This window comes from Narcine bancroftii, chromosome 1 (genome assembly GCF_036971445.1).
Source record: "Narcine bancroftii isolate sNarBan1 chromosome 1, sNarBan1.hap1, whole genome shotgun sequence".
Lineage (NCBI taxonomy): Eukaryota > Metazoa > Chordata > Chondrichthyes > Torpediniformes > Narcinidae > Narcine > Narcine bancroftii.
In genome coordinates this window covers 332,353,048-332,369,866 of record NC_091469.1, presented here as the reverse complement: position 1 = coordinate 332,369,866, position 16,819 = coordinate 332,353,048, and the positions used below count along the sequence as shown (strand labels likewise).

Below are 16,819 nucleotides of genomic sequence, written 5' to 3'. Positions count from 1 at the left end.
TACAACTATGGCCTCCAGTTTTAGACTCCTCTCTCTTGGGAAAAGGACTGTGACCATTCACCTTATCCATGCCCTCCTGATTTTATAGACCTTCAGAAGGTCCCCTTTCAGCCTCTAATGCTTTAGGAATAAAAGCCTCAGCCTATCCTATCTCCTCATAATACAAGCCCTCCAGTCATATTAATATCATTGTGACTCTTTCATGCATCTTTTCCAGCTTAATGACATCCTTCATATAGCTAGATGACCAGAACAACACAGAGTGATCCTCCAATGTCTTGTACAATTATAACTCGACTTCCCTGCTCCTCTATTCAGTGCCTTGACTGATGAAGACAAGTGTATCAAAAGCCTTCCCCACCATCCTGCCTACCTGAGTTACGCCTTGCACCTCTATGTCTCTGCTTTACAACATGTTCTTCCATGTCCATCTGCAATTTCGGCAAATTCACCAAAGTATCCTGTCAGGTTGTACTGCAAATTCACCTATGACTGACATATCATGTGTAAGTCTGTAGTCCTCTCCCTGCCCCTTCCTCTCCTCTGCAAACCTTTTTATTCAGGCGCCTGCCTGGTTTTTGGTCATACCTTGAGAAAGGGCCCAGGCCTGAAATGTTGGTTGCCTTTTACTTCCTCTAGATGCTGAGTGACCTGCTGACTTTCTCCAGCACATTTACATATAGAACAACAGTCACAGCACCTGCTGACTTTACTCTAACTCCTCTCAGAACTGCTCTGCTACACAAAACCAGAGAGTTGCGAAGGCAGCTCAAACATTCACACACAACCCCCTCCCCCATCTACTTTATCTATACTCTCCACAGAGTTCAGAAAGGACAAGAACTAAAGGACATAAGAGGAAACTTCTTTATGCAGAGAGTGGTGAGAGTATGCAACAAGCTGTCAGCTGAAGTGGTGAATGCAGGCTTGATTTTGACATTTAAGAAAATTTTTGATAGGTTCATGGATGGGAAGGATCTGGAGGGATGTGATCCGGGTACAGGTCAATGGGACTTGGCAATTCAGATTTCAAATTTATTATCAGAGTACATACATAACATCACAAACAAGATTTTTTTTTGAGGCGCAGAGTTAACACTTATTGATAATGTAAAAAAATGTTCACAATGTACACATGCAAACAAATAATGAATGTAAACCGATTGTGCCAGACAGAGAGAATTTTTTTAAAAAATCAATAAAGTGCACAAGAGTCCTTAAATGAGTCCCTGATTGAGTTTGTTGTTGAGGACTCTGATGCTGAAGGGGTAGCAGCTGTTCTGAATTTGATGGTGTGAGTCTTGTGGCACCTATACCTCTTTCCTGATGGCAGCAGTGAGAACAGAGCATGTGCTAAGTGGTATTGGTGTCCCCATACAAGACCGGTCAACACATTTTCCACCACACCTCGGTAGAAATTTGCCAGGGTTTCTGGTGTCAAACCTGTTCAAACTCCTGAGGAAGTAGAGGCACTGATGTGTTGGGTCCATGAAAGATCCTCCAAGATAGTGACTTCCAAGAACTTAAATTTGCTCACCCTTTCCACTTCTGATCCCCAATGGTTACTGGATCGAACACCTCTGGTTTTCCCTCCCTAAAGACAATAATCAGCTCCTTAGTTTTGGTTGTTGTTGGTGCATCATTCAGCCAAATTTTCAATCTTGCTCCTGAACGCTGACTCATTGCCTTTCTTTATACCACAAACTACTGTGGTATCATCAGCAAATTTGTAGATGGTTTTATTGTTGTACCGAGCCACATAGTCATAGATGTAAAGTGAGTAGAACGGGAAACTGTTCAACAGGCTTTATTCTACATCAACTTCCACAGAGCTGGCTGTGAGAGTACTGTGCAAAGCTCTAAGATTGACGTCAACGGGCCAGATGTAGCTTATATCCCGGAGGGTGTTTGGCAGCCGACTGGGTGGGGCTTGGTCCATTCATGTCGGCTGATTGACAGCCAGCCAGGTGTTGCCTTGTCCTCCAGTGCTCTTCTGCAGGTACACAGGTCGCCCCCTGCAGTGGGCTAGTGGTGTATCACCACAATGACCAGGTGGACGAAGGACACAATTACTTTTAGTGTCACCCAAGAGATGGACACTTGCTAATGACAGAGAGAAGCTGATGTTCTTGGTGGTTCAGGCAACATCGTGGATAGAAATGATCTTCGATTGATATTCAATATTTCAGAATGGACACTTTTGGTGTTTCTCTACGGTACTCCTCCATTGTGAAGTTGTTGCATACAAACGTGCTGGAGAAATACAGCAGCTCACACAGCCTCCAGAGGAAGTAGAGGGTAAACAACATTTTGGGCCTGGGCCCTACGTCAGGTATAAAGAAAACCAGGCAGACACTTGAATAAAAAAATGCTCCTCTCCTTGCCCTTCCTCCATCCTCTCTGACTACCCTCACCCCACCTTTTTATTCAGGCGCCTGCTTGTTGTTTCTTTCATCTGACGAAGGACCAGGCCTGAAATATTGGTTACCCTTTACTTCCTATGGATGCTGCATGGCCTGCTGAGCTTCTCCAGCACTTCTGTACATTGCATTCAACCCCAGCAGCTGCAGATTCTCTTCTTTAAATCTGAAGTTGAGTTGAATATAGAGCTTTAGAGGACTGTAATGTAATACAAATGAAAAATTTAAATTGGATTGCCCCTCCTTGCACTTCTATAGAACAACATAGATAGGTCAGAATGGGAGTGGAATGGAGAATTAAAGTACCAAGAAATTGTCACAGATTGAACAAAGGAGTGTTGCCCAAAAGTCACCCAATTTGCATTTGGATATTCCATTGTAGAAAAGATACGTTGCAATAATCCCTTCCACACCACCATCCCTCCTAGGAAGTGGGCAAACTTATCGGACATGCTGCACTTGAGGATCCTTTCCCACTGCACCATGATTTCCTGGTTCATCAGGAACTCGGGATTTTAAGGGGGGGGGGGTTGTGCCTCCAGCTGTGATGTCATGAGTGACGTATTACATTACTCGCAGGGCAGTGAATTCGTAGCAGGAACAAAACACGTATTTTTTCCCACGGTCTTTTATACACATATGTGCTCAATGTATAAAAGACCGTGAGAAAAAACACGCAGAATTTAATAAGATATACTTGTCATTATTCCCTAAACAATAGAGTGTAACCACAATTTACATAGCATTACATATTAGGCATTAAAAGTAATCTTGTTCTCTTTGGGACCTTTTAAAAAAAACATTATAATGTCTCCATAATTATTATTATTAGTGGACTTCTTAACTTGGCCAGCAACCCTCATAAAGTGGGGCTTGATTATTACTTTAGGAATATATGGTTTTTTTTTCTTTTACTTTTCTCCATTGAATAACATGGGTTCATATATACCTTATTTATTGTTACTTGATACTTGTAACTTGATATTAACTTACTTTATTATTACTATATGTACCTGTGTATTTTGCATGTATTAAAACCAAAGATTGAAAAAGAAAGAAAATTAATCTTGTGATTAATCTTGTGAGTGCCCCGCTGGCTGCACTGACAGCTTAGCCGACTGAACAGTCATATTTCACAGCGTGGCACTCTGATAGACTGACGCGAGCACACACTAATGTTACCCAGTAAATTCAAGTAGACCATTCATACCGCCACAGAGCGATTAATGAGTTAACTTGGCCGAGCTCAGACCCTTGCCCCCAAGAATCACAGCCTAGTTGATTTTAACTCACCCTGCCCGGTTGGGATGTTTCCCACTGCTTGATTACTGGATAAAAACCCACTAAATTACCTGGTTCAACCCACATGTACTTGGCAGTGTGAAAGGGGTTAACTGCTTTCATTTGAAGAACAGAATGCATTTTTGGGTAGCAAAAGCGAGGAGGTAAAAAAAAGTGCTGCATCTCCTGCGGTTGCCTGGCAAAGTGATGTCAAAAAGTGGTATTGCTGAGGATGGTCCCTTCAGAATGCTGAAAGAGGGTGGGGAAGAGAAGATGTGTTTGGCGGTGTTTGGAGAATGTAATTTCAGAGCCTGATGGGGTGCAAGGTCAGGACAAGGGGAATCCTGCCCTTGCTTCAGCCAGGTAGAGTGAGTGGAAAACAAAGGCAAGGGAAATCACAGTGGAGAGAGAGCCTTGTCAATCTGTGGGCTAAAGGATCTGTTCTTGTGCTCATTATAATGTGCAAAGTTAGATCATCAAAATTGATATCATGGAGATTGAGAACTGGGAGAATAGAATGGAGTCCTCTCTGAAAGCAAGATGAGAGGAGCCACCTCCAAGATGTCTGCAAAAATGTTGCTAAAATTCTGTGGTTAATCCAGGGATGGAACTGAAGCAAAGGAAAAGCTAGATATAAATTGAAATAGGATGGAAACAGGCACCAAGTTTCGAGTATAGGGCAAGCAGGTTTCCATTAAACCTGCCTTTTCTTCTCCCTCCCCCCTTTTCTGGTCCTTCCAGTTCTTTACCCACACAGCCCTACCATTCCCCCTCTCCCTCATTGATGCTGTCCCCTCCCTCCTTTCCCCCCTGCTACTCTTTAGTTCAGACACTTGCCAGCATTCCCTCATACTTTGATGAAGGACTCAAGCCCAAAATGTTGCTTATGTATCTTTACCTTTGCTACATAAAGGACACTATTTGACCTGCTGAACTTCTCCAGCATTTTGTGTTTTTACTTCCACCATGGTGTCTAAGAATTTTGTAATTTACAAGTAGAGACACTTTCTTCACAGCGCTATTATTGAGTTGAGTCTAAGAAAGATCCTCCAAAGGGCCTTTCTTGCCAGGCCTCCACCTGGAGGCCGGCTATAAGTGCAGAGGGAAAACATAAACTTACCTTTCATGGAACAGCCCTAAAAAGTTGCTCCTGTGACGCATTCATGTAGTGCCCTCTGGAGCCAATGGAGCGCCACCCATCATAAATACGCGGTAGAGCAATGGCTGTCTTCCCTACCCGTAATTCCCCACGCAGCTAGAACTGCTCTGTGTTTCCCAGGTCAGTTCCAGCTACATGGGGGATTATGGGTAGGGAAGACGGCCATTGCTTTGTTGTGTTCTGAGCCGCAGGGGGTGCCCTCAAAGGCTGAAGTGTCCGGTGAGGTGTCACAGCCTGCACCGGCCACTCCTGCGACTGCCCCTGCCTTGACGGCCCCCACTGCCCTGACAGCCCCTGCCTTGACGCCCCCACCAACCGCCCCCAACTGGTAAGCTCCTGCCGGCCGCCCCTGACCAGAGGGGGTCATGGAGGGAGAGGAGTAAATGGGTGGGAGGGAGAGGGGAGATGAGTCACTGGCTGAGGGTGTCATCATGATGTCATCATCCCGCCCCTGACCAACCGTTTGCAGCAGCTGTACATTCATGTGAGGCAGCGGAGTGCAGCGCTCTGCTGATTATCCTTCCCCCAGAGGGATTGCAGTCGGCGCCTTGGAGCTGGCCATGGCGCATTCATAGAGGTAAGTCTCATGACATAAAGGTGGAGAATCTCCACCTTAACATTCAGGCTTTTTCACTGCATGAAGGGGCCTTAAGAGAGTGACTCACAAAAACTTAAATTTGCTCACCCTCTCCTGGGGACTAACATCAATTACTCGGCAGACAAGGCTTTAAACTGATGAGAACTTTAATACATCAAAATGATAGACAGTAAAGCGGAAAATGCCAGGAAGGAACAAAAAAATCTAACCAAGCATGTGGGTAAAAATCAAATCAGTCGTGAAACCTGTAGAAAGTCACCATTTTAGGCTCTTCTACCTGAATGTCCGGAGCACTTGTAACATGTTTGTCAGGTTGATGGCAGGAAGCAAACGAGTGTGAATTAAAAGAAATCACAGGTGCATGGGTAATCAGGAATGGGCACTCCAGGATAATTGAGCAGACCAAGAACATCTGCAGCTTTTGTGTTACTCCAGGAGAATTGATGCTTCAAAAGAATAAGCAAACGGTGAAAGAGAGGGAGGACAGTTAAAAAAGGAAGTCATCAATGCAATAGTAAATAGTGACATGGATTCAGTGGATCATGAATGAATTCAATGAATGCTGGAAATATTCAGATCAGGACACATCAATAGGAAGAGAAACTGAGCGATTGACACTTCCTCAGCACTGCGAAGGAGACAAAAAAGGATTGTTAAGCTACAGAGGGGAGTGTGGGGAAGGGTGGTTGTGTTGCACTCCCTCAAATCCAGTCTATTGCATTCAGTGTTGACAATGCAGTCTCTGTAGTGGGGAAACCAAACACAGATTGTGTGACCACTTTTGCTGAATTCCAAGGCCCACGGAACTTATTGTAGACTTAAGGAGAGGAAAACCAGAAGTGTATGATCCAGTGATCACTGATGGATCATCAGGAGTGGAGAGGGTGATCAAATTTAAATTCCTAGGAATTATTAGGCCTTTTCAAACTGCCGCATAAAATGGTGTTAGAACCCCAGTTACACAGCAGTTAGAAAGGGTCTGACCCAGTCAACCTCATTGGAATCCAATTGGGTCCCTGACCTACCTCAGAGGTAGGCAGGGAACCCAGTTAAACTTACTTAGGTCGTGTCCAAGGGCAATTTGAAAATGAAAATGGCTGACCCACTTACTCCAGTGACATCAACGCTTGCATGCGTGCGTAACCAGGCAGCTAGCATCTGAACATCCAGTAGTACTTCCAGTGAGTACGTGTTGCGTCATTGCGAAGGCAGGATCCCCCTGTAAGCTACCCAGGTACTGCAGTTTAAAAGAGGCGATTATCTCAGAGGATCTTTCCTGGATCCAATATACATACTGTGAAGAAAGCACATCAGTGCCTCTACGTCTTCAGGAGTTTTCAGAGGTTTGGTATAACATCGGAAACCTTGGCAAATTTTTGCAGATGTGGGGTGGAAAGTGTGCTGACTGATTACTTCACAGTCTGGTATGGGAGCACTAACACCTCTGAGCGGAAAGCCCTGCCAAAGATATTGGACACCGACATCGCAGGAAAAACTCTTCTCACCATGAGAAAATCTATCTGGAGTGCTGCCATCAGAGAGCAGCAGCAATCATCATGAATCCACACCATCTAGAACATGCTCTGATATTGTTGCTGCCATCAGGAAAGAGGTATACATAGTACACGTCCTGTGGCAACTATCAGGTTCAGGAATAGTTGCTATCCCTAGACGAGAGGCTCAGAGACTCATTTAAGGACTCTTAAAACCCTTGGTGACAGCACTTATGGATATTGGTTAATGCCAGATAAGTGAATGTTCTGGTTGCTTGAGATTGTGTGTTGCATGGATTGACAAACAAACCATGAGGGGGCGCCAATTTTAAACTTTTTTTTAGCAATTTATTTTTTTCTGTGGTTTTTTTGCTGCTTGCTTGAGTCTGCCAGTTGCTTGAATTCCGGATTATGGGAATTTTATAGTAATTATCAATGAATATATATTTTTCTCTATTTGCAGTTTGTTTACATTTATTTCTTTTGATTACAATTTTCCTTTTGTAAAGGAATATTGTCAACATTGAGAGTCTTGACGAAGGCTTCAGGCCTTGCATGTTGCATGACCTGGTGAGTTTCTCTAGCACGTCTGTGTATTGCATCCTCCATGTCCTTCTCCTTGGTGAATACTGATGTAAAGTACTCACTTAGTACTTCGCCCACACCCTCTTAGCTTCAAGCAAGGGCAACACGATGGTACTGCTATGGGGTTATTCAGGAAGAATCTGTTTTTAAGCCTGTATTGGCAGGCTTTCACGCTCTTAAGCCTTCTCCCCAATGGGGGGAGGCAGAAGAGAGTGTGCTGGGATGTGATGGCTCTTCCATGGTGTTTAATTTTGTTCTATCTCTATCTAAATAATTATAGAATTGCTTGTTATGACAAGAACTGCACTGGAACTTTAGTTATCAACAAGGCATGCATTTGAATTAAAGAAATTATACATTTACAATTATGTTATAGAATGGAAAATGATCACAATTTTTTTGACCAGGTTAAACAAATTAATGATGTGCTTGGAGAGCTCAGAAAAGCAACAAAAACTTCAGGACAAAAGCTGCATTTTTCAATTAAAAATTTAAAACATTTTGAATAGGAGTGCAGAGGTGGCCAAACCACGGCTCGCGAACAACACGTGGCTCTTTGACATATAATGTGTGGCTCACAGAAATACGTTGGCTGAGACAGGAATGGGAGTTTTAGTAGGCATGGCTTGTGATTACATGATTGTTGCAGCTCTCAAATATCTCATGTTTATCATATGTAGCTGTTGCGTTAAGTAGGTTTGCCGACCCCTGGCGCTGCAGTTAGCACAACACTGTTACAGCACCAGCAATCAGGACTGGGGTTAGAATCCTGCGCTGCCTATAAAGAGTTTGTATGTTCTCTCTGTGTCCGTGTGGGTTTCCATTGGGGGTTCTGGCTTACTCCCACTTTTCAAAACATGCTGGGGACTGTAGGTTAATTGGGTGCAATTGGGAAGCATGGGCTAATGGGCTGAAATGGCCTGTTGGCTTGCTGTATGTCTAAATTAAAATTTAAAAATTAAATAGGAAAAAAGTTTTTTTTAATAATTTCTCTTTTTAAAGTTATAGGCCTGAGAAAAGCACTCATTATTTTAGATAAGCCAGAATCACTATTTTGTGTCTTCATTGAACGTTAAATTTTCAAGACCTATCTGTAGCACTATATTGCTGATGTGAACTGAGAGGAAACTTCTGTGCCTGTTTTTTTGTGTAAACCAGAGGTTTTCAAACATTTTCTTTCCACTCGCATACCACTTTAAGTAATCCCAATGCCATAGGTACTCTGTGATTAGTAGGGGATTACTTAAAGTGGTATGTGAGTGGGGAAAAAAAGGTTGAGAATCACTGCTCTAGACCCAATTGTGACCGAAATATTTTGCTTGAGAAAAATTGTCATTGGCCTATTTCCTTTGGAGTTAAAAAACCGTGCATATAATGAGTGAATTTTTAAAAATATTTTAACTTTAAAGAAAATACAGAATATCGGACTCAATTAATATAACAACAATAAGACATTGAATATATAATCATAGAAAAACACTCACAAGGTCCAAAAAAAGGAGAGTCCTTCTTCTCCCAACGCCCCTCCACAGATTCAAATGAAAAGGAGACAGTCAGCAGGGAATAGAGGGAGATAAAAAGAAAGAAAATGGAAAAGAAAAAGAAACAGGAGCAAGGTTCGACATCTCAGAGTCACATCATTTTAAAAGTATTGCATTTTTAATAAGGAGTACGCTAAATGACAAATATCGAAATAAATTATACAATCTGGGCATTTAAGTAATCTAATTAAGGTTGCCAAATTTCGACGTACATACTACATCGATTCCTAAGACTATAAGTAACCTTCTCAAGGGGAATACAACTTTGCACATCCACGTTCCAACAATCAATATGAAGCAGGGAATTAGATTTCCATGTTGCTGCTATACAATTCCTGGCTATTGACAATGCACTTTTAATAAATTTAGATTTACTTCTGGAGAAGTTATCTTTTATAACTGCCAAATTCCCCAGAAGACACAATTCCAGGTCTAGAGGGAAGTTCACCCCCACAATTTTTGTCAACACTTCTCCCAATTCCATCCAAAAAGGACATAACAAGTGAATTAGGGACAATTAAAACAGTGATTTTCAAACATTTTCTTTCCATTCACATACCACCTTAAGTAATCCCTTACTAATCACAGAGTACTTCTGGTGTAAACCATTAGCAAAGGATTCCAGCTGATATCTTTTTGACAGTACCCAAACACAACACAAAGTTTGTAGATGTCACCACCACAAAAGTGACACCTAATCCTCTCCAGGAATGATTTTTTAAAAATTATTTTAACAATGCAACACAGCAGATGGACCTTCCGGTCCACGAAATCTGTGCCGCCCAATTACACCCCATGAACCTACCAATCCCATACGTTTTGAAGGGCGGGAGGAAACCGGAGCACCTGGAAAAAATCCACACCAGTCACGGGGAGAATATAAACACTTTACAGAGAGCTCCAGAATCGAACCCAGGTTACTGGCGCTTAATAAATAGCGTTGTGCTAACTGCTTCTGCTGCTTTGCTCTATATCGGTGTTTGGTCAAAAGGTTTCAACAAATTTATCAGAATCAGAATTTATTGACACAAACAAAATTCATTCTTTTGTGGCAGCGTCACAGTGCAAACATTCATATAAACCACCTTACAAAAATAAATTAAAAATAGTGCATGAAAGTAAGGCAGTGTCTTTGGTTCACTGATCATTCAGGAATCTCATGGCAATGGGAATAAGCTGCCCTTGAGCCACTGAGTTCTCGTCTTTAGCCTCCTGTACCTTTTTCCCCAATGGTAGCAGAGTGAAGAAGACATGGCTTGGCTGGCGGGGATCCTTGTGGATAGAAGCTGCTTTATTAAGACACCAGCTCTTGTAGATGTCCTCAATGGAGTAAAGCCGAGTGCCCATGATGTCGCAGGTGAGTTAACAACCCTCTGGAAATTTTTCTTGTCCTGAGCATTGACACCTGTGTACCAGGCAGTGAAGCAACTAGCCAGAATGCTCTCCACCTTATAAATTTTCGAGAGTCTTCGGTGTCATACCGAATCTCCTCAAATCGACATGGAGGCTCCAGAACAGATCCTCGGCGATGCTGACACCCAGAAATTTGATTTTCTTGACCCTCTCCTTCGATGAGGACCAGATTGTGTTATCCTGCACTCCTTCAGAAGTCCATTATCATATATGTCTTACTAATGTTGAGTGCAAGGTTGTTGGTGTGACACCACTCATCTTTCTGATCTACCTCCTCATTGCCGTTTGTGTTTCTGCCAACAATCGTGATGCCATCAGCAAATTTGTAGATAGCATTGGAATTGTGCCTGGCCACACAATCATGGATGTATAGTGACTAAAGCAATGGGCTAAGCACATATCAGATGTACATGTAAAAGACCCATGTATTTCTATTCTGTTCCCTGACTGTCAATTAAGTTTTAATCACGTCAGTTTATTACCTCAGATCACCCATGCTTTTATTTTCAGCCCCCATTTGTTATGTAGGAGCATCTTAAATTCTAAATAAACAAAAGCCACAAGTTCTCCTTCAACACATTCCACAAGTTAGATTCAAAATCAAGTAATGATTTCCCTTTTGTAAATTCATGCTGACACTCTCCAAACCCTTTACAGCTTCAGTCTTTACTTCTTCCATAATAGGTTACTAGATCCCCATAGAGTGAAGAATAATATGGGCAAATCTCCAAATGGGAACAGGCAAAGCACTAACTTTTAATGCCAAGAGCTGTATCACAGCCTCAAGGTGGAACACAAACATATTGAATCAGTACAGCCTACTAACTAATCAGAATTCCCACAGCTCAGATCTCATGTCTCCTCCTACAGACAGAACAAGAAGAATACTTCCCAATAGTTATCTTACATCCCACTAGCCCTGCATTCAACAGAGCATACTTTAGAATGGCAGTTCCAACAGGATTCAACCACAAGACACATTTGCCCCTTCCTCCCTTATAGCATTCACTCCCTTTTAAACTCCCTTCTCTGATCTTCTGTCCCACTTTCCATTTCTCTTTGCATCATGCATCCACCTACAAGAGGTGAAAAACCTGTCCTCTCACCTCTTCCCTTCCCACCAGATAGGGATACAGACTTTAATTCCAGCTGAATCTAGTCTACTGCATTCTAACTTCACTGTATGGAGAGACCTTGCAAAGATCAGGTGATCACCATGCAGAACAGATGCACTCAGCCTGCAAGAATAACTTGAGGTTACAGTTCCTGTGATTTTAATTCAGCCTCCCACACTGATCTTTCCGACTGTGACCTCCTTCTCCACTTCAAAGAGACCCAATGTAAGCTTAGGAACAACAGCTCATCTTCTGTCCTAGTACATTGAGGCCTTGTGGACTCAACGATGAATTTGCTGCCTTTCTTCCTGTGGACATTAAAACCATTTCCACCTGCCATCCTTTTCCCTCTGTTCAGCCTGGTTTGCAAGTCCCAGGATGCTAAAATGACACAAGCAGCAAATTAAACAGCTGTGCCATCACATCCCATCTGCAGCATGTGTTCCTCCATCAGATAACGTCCCTGGGGTTCACCGACATTTTGCTGCTACCCTGACAAAATTATATGTGTTCAACAACTGAAACTTTAACTGTTTCACTTTCCACATATGCTGCCCAACCTGCTTGGTCCTTCCAGCATTTTTACATGCTGTGTGATCTTTTCTTTTCCACCTCACTTAAATTGAGCCTGTTGGGTAAGTATCACCATTAACTGATTAATGATCTGGTAATCATTCCCTTGAAGCTACCAACTCATCCTCCACAGACACTCCCCTTTCTCCTACACTTCTCTCTCCCACCCGAAAACAACAGTTCTGATGAAGGGTTGCAGACCCGATACATGGGTCATTTCTCTTTGCATATATACTGCCTGACATCCTGTGGCCTGTCACTAAGTAAATCATTCCAAAGTGTTTATATTTATTTTATATCATATTTTTATGTGATTAGCATATGATGTGTATTGTATGTGTATGTGAGCGCCCCATGTTCCAGAGAACACACTGTTTCATCTGGTTGTATATGTACAGATGATAACAAAGTTAAACAAGAAAGTCTGCAGATGCTGCGGTTAAGTGAAATAGACAAAAGTGCTGGAGAAATGAAGGGTAGCCAACGTTTTAGGCCTGGGCCCTTTGTCAGGGAGGAGCAAAAACAGGCAGCAGGCACCAGAATAAAAAGGTGGGGAAAGGGGAAGGAGAGGGGCACAGGCTAACAGGTAAGAGGTCATAGGAAGGTGGAGGAGAAAAAAGCCTGAGAAGTGATAGGAGGAGAAGGGTGCTCTCTGATAGGAGAGAGAAAGGAAGGGGATGGGTAGCTGGAAGAGTCAGAGGGATGGGGAAAGAGAGAAACTCAGGGAAGGGGATTAACAGAAATTGGAGGTCAATGTAAATGCTGTCTGGTTGGAGAATGCCTAGACAGAATACAAGGTGGTGAATAATAAAAGGTGTAATCAACTTGAACTTGACTTGCTAAGTTTTTCCCAGCATCTTCTATCTTTGAATCTGAACCAAGAATAAATACCAGATAGGATCTAAATCACGAAAATGAGCCAGTCTATTAAAAGATGCATCACCTGAGATTTTAAAAGTAAGGTCTTACCTCAGTTATTGGGATGTCACCTTTCAATTCAGTTGTGTGGCAGGACAACAAACCGATTAGATGAACCATTTTAGCACGGCTGAAACAAAGAGAATACAGTTTAATTATTGAAGAACCAAATTGGATGATTCCAACAGTTTCCTTTTGCAGAAAACCAAGCCAACGTTTCTCCCTCTATCAACACTGTCAAAATAGTAATGCTGTGTTTTTGGGCCTTTGCTGAATTCAAAGGGCTGCTGCACATCCAGCGTCACTCCCCTTGTATGAAGCACTTTGTGGCATCCTAAAAGGGGCATAAAATCAGTGTAGAAATTACATCTGTCTTTCTTGGAGTGAAACCCTTCATCAGATGCTGTTATTGGAGTAAATACACAAAAATGCTAGGGAAACTCAGCAGGTCTTGCATAAAGATATATAATTAGCGTTTTGGCCTGAGCCCTTCTTCGAGCAAAAAGAAGACATTTCCTTTCTTTTTCTCCTTCACCATTCTGGTAACAGGGAAGAGGTACTTTAAAAAAAAAATTTCTTTGGTACATATTTGTATTAAAGTTCAGTTTACAGCAACCTGGGAACTATTTTTATGTTAATCAATAAAATCCATAGATGCTGCGGTCGAGCAAAATACACAAAAGTGCTGGAGAAACTCAGCAGTTCATGCTGCATCCATAGGAAGTAAAAGATATCCAATGTTTTTGAGCCCTTTGTCAGGTACTTTGATTACCATTTAATTCCTTTGGATGCTGTATGACCAGCTGAATTTCACCAGCATGTTTGTGCATTGCAATTATTCATACAACTTGCCTAGATTTGTTCCAACATTCTGGACTGTTATCCTTAGAAAACTTTATTGGAGTTATATAATGGCCACAAAACATACTGTTCTAAGATAAATCTTTAAATGTTCTTCATGAGAAGGCCATCATCACGGTAAAATCATCTGATGCAAAAATCACACAGGCCTCTCAACAATAAGTTCTCACTGCCCTCCTGTGGCCAAACCAAATATATACTCAATTTCACACTGCAGCTCATCGCTGAGATAACAGTTTATTGTTGTACACCAATATAATGTACATATGCACTGAAATTCTTACTTGCTGTGGCCACACAGGTACTTGCATAAAAAAACTACAAAAGCATACATTAAATTAGCACAGTTCAGAAAGAGCTGGTAAGTATTCACAGCTGCTGTTAGGGCAAGAAAAAAGTGCTGTTTCAACAATGCAGACAGGTCTTTTAGTGATCCCAGAGAAGTTTATGGTAGTATGGGGAGGTACAAGAGCCTGATTGCCATTGAATTAATTTCCATCTTGCATTCCTCTGCTCTACTTAGCAGCTGTATCACACAAAACAATACAGCACACGAAAAGGCCCACAAAGTCAATGCTGACCATGCCAAATTAAACTCACCCTATTTGCCTGCATATGGTCTGCATCTGTCTAAACATCATCAAAAGGTTATTATCATATCTGTTTCTACTACCTTCCCTTGCACAACGTTACCTTTCATTTCCTGTGTGAAAAAAATTGCATTGTTAATTTCCCTTGCAAACTTTCCCCTTCCCACCTTAAACTGGTGCCCTTCAGTATTTGTCATTTCCACTCTGGTATGCAGACTCTGACTAACTACCCTACCTATACCTATTATAATTTTATAAACTTCCAATTGGTCACCCCTCTGCCTCCAACATGCCAGAGAAAATAAACTCGTTTATCCAAACTTTCATCATAGTTAACACACTCTATCCAAGCAATATCCTAGTGAAACACTGCTGCATCTCTCCAAAGCCTTTACATCCTGCAGTAGTGTCCAGAATTCCACATATTACTCCAAATGTAGCTGAACAAAGGTTTAGACACAATCAGCTTCGACATGATTTTCCATCTTTTATATTCAATGACTGACCCTTACCAACTCACACTAAGTTGGGGGTAATGTGTTGTCATGGATAGAAGAATAGTTAACCAATAGAAGGCAGAGATTTGGAATAAATGGGTGTTTCTCTGGTTGGCAAGGCTTAGTGAAGTGCCACAGGAATTGGTATTTTGTCCATAACTGTTCACAATAAACATAAATGATTTGGAGGAGGGGATAGAGTGGATGGAGCATAACTAAGTTTGCTGATGACACAAAATTGAATGGATAAACAAATTATGTGGAGGACACAGAGTCTGCAGAAAGATATAAAGTAAGTGGGCAAGGGTCTGGCAGATGGTTGTTAAGTGTTGTTAAGTGTTACTTAGCAAAGAAAAATGGTAGATTGAACTCATTTAAATGCTGAAAAATTACCCCATGCTGTTGTGCAGAGACCTGGGAGTGCTTGTGCCAAAAAATTGTTAGCTTGCAGGGTGTAAAAGGTAATCAAGAAGGTAAATGAGCTATTGGCCTTCATTGCTCCAGGGATTGAATTTAAGAATTGCAAGTGCATAAGGTATTGATGAGGCCAAACCTGGAGTACTGTGTACAGCTTTGGACTCCCTACTTGAGAAAGGAAATAGAGGGTTTGACGATGGTGCAGAGTAGTTCACCAACTGATTCTCGAAATGAAGGAGATATCTTATGAGGAGAAACTGAGTATTGTTTCTCCTGGAGCCTCCATGTTGATGCAATCACTAAGAAGGCTCGCCAGCGGCTATACTTTGTGAGGTGCTTGAGGAGACGCATGTCATCGAAGACTCTCAAAAACTTCTACAGCTGTATCACGGAGAGCATTCTGGCTGGTTGCATCACTCTCTGGAATGGAGGCGCCAAATCTCAGGACAAAAATAAACTCCAGAGAGTTGTTAACTTGGCCTGCGACATCGCAGGCACCAGACTTCACTCTATCGAAGACGTCTACACGAGGCGGAGTCTTAAAAAAGCAGCCTCTATCCTCAAAGTCCCCCACCACCCAAGCCATTCTCTCTTCACTCTGCTACCATCAGAAAAGAGATACAGGAGCCTAAAGATGAGCACTTAAGCACACAGGGATAGGTTCTGCCATCAGATTCCTGAATAATTAATGAACCAAAGATACTGCCCTACTTTTCAAGCGCTACTATTTTTATTATTTTTTATATAATGTATTAAGAAGGTTCATACAGAGATGCTGCCGCAAAACACCGAATTTTGTGATTTGTTCATGACAATGAAATTTAGAGGGATGATGAGGGAACTTACAGAGATATATAAATGTATGAAAGGAATAGATAATGGAAGCAGGGATATTATTTTCATTGGCAGAGGAGACTAAAATTATGGCAGGGGTGGCCAAACCCGTGGCTCTGACATATAATGTACGGCTTGCGGAAAAATGTTGGCTGAGACAGGAATCATACGACCCAGTGCTCACAGTGGTAGTGTTAATGACTGTGGCTTGCGATTACGGTGCGTATAGCTGTGCTGTTGGCAGTGAAAATAGCAGTGTAAGTGTGATCCAGAACGACCCAGCTACCCACCCTCCAGAAATCCCAGTACCCCAAATGCTGATTTACCACCTGGTCTGGGCTGCGTAGCAGAGCTCTTGATGCCCCCAAACAATGCAGGTATTTATAGGAGTCAAAAATATATGTATATGTGTACTTTTTGATTCTTGAAACAATACAAATTAGCAGTTTAAAAACTACATTCATGTATATATTATTACATACATATATTTCTCAATATTTATATAAAACTTTGGATCAAAATGT

General features: G+C 41.9%; 1 protein-coding gene across 13 annotated transcripts in view; it reads right to left on the bottom strand.

Moving 5' to 3' along the window:
* The window catches only part of ulk4 (unc-51 like kinase 4), a 655,266-nt gene that overhangs the window by 500,689 nt on the left and 137,758 nt on the right, over positions 1-16,819 (bottom strand). For all 13 annotated transcript variants that reach the window (XR_011348088.1, XM_069908808.1, XM_069908860.1 and 10 more), the window contains exon 17: positions 13,148-13,226. Coding sequence is in view for 12 of the 13 variants with exons in the window: in XM_069908808.1 (XP_069764909.1) it covers positions 13,148-13,226 (79 nt within the window). In the remaining variant the exon portion in view is untranslated. The remainder of the gene's footprint in view (positions 1-13,147; positions 13,227-16,819) is intronic.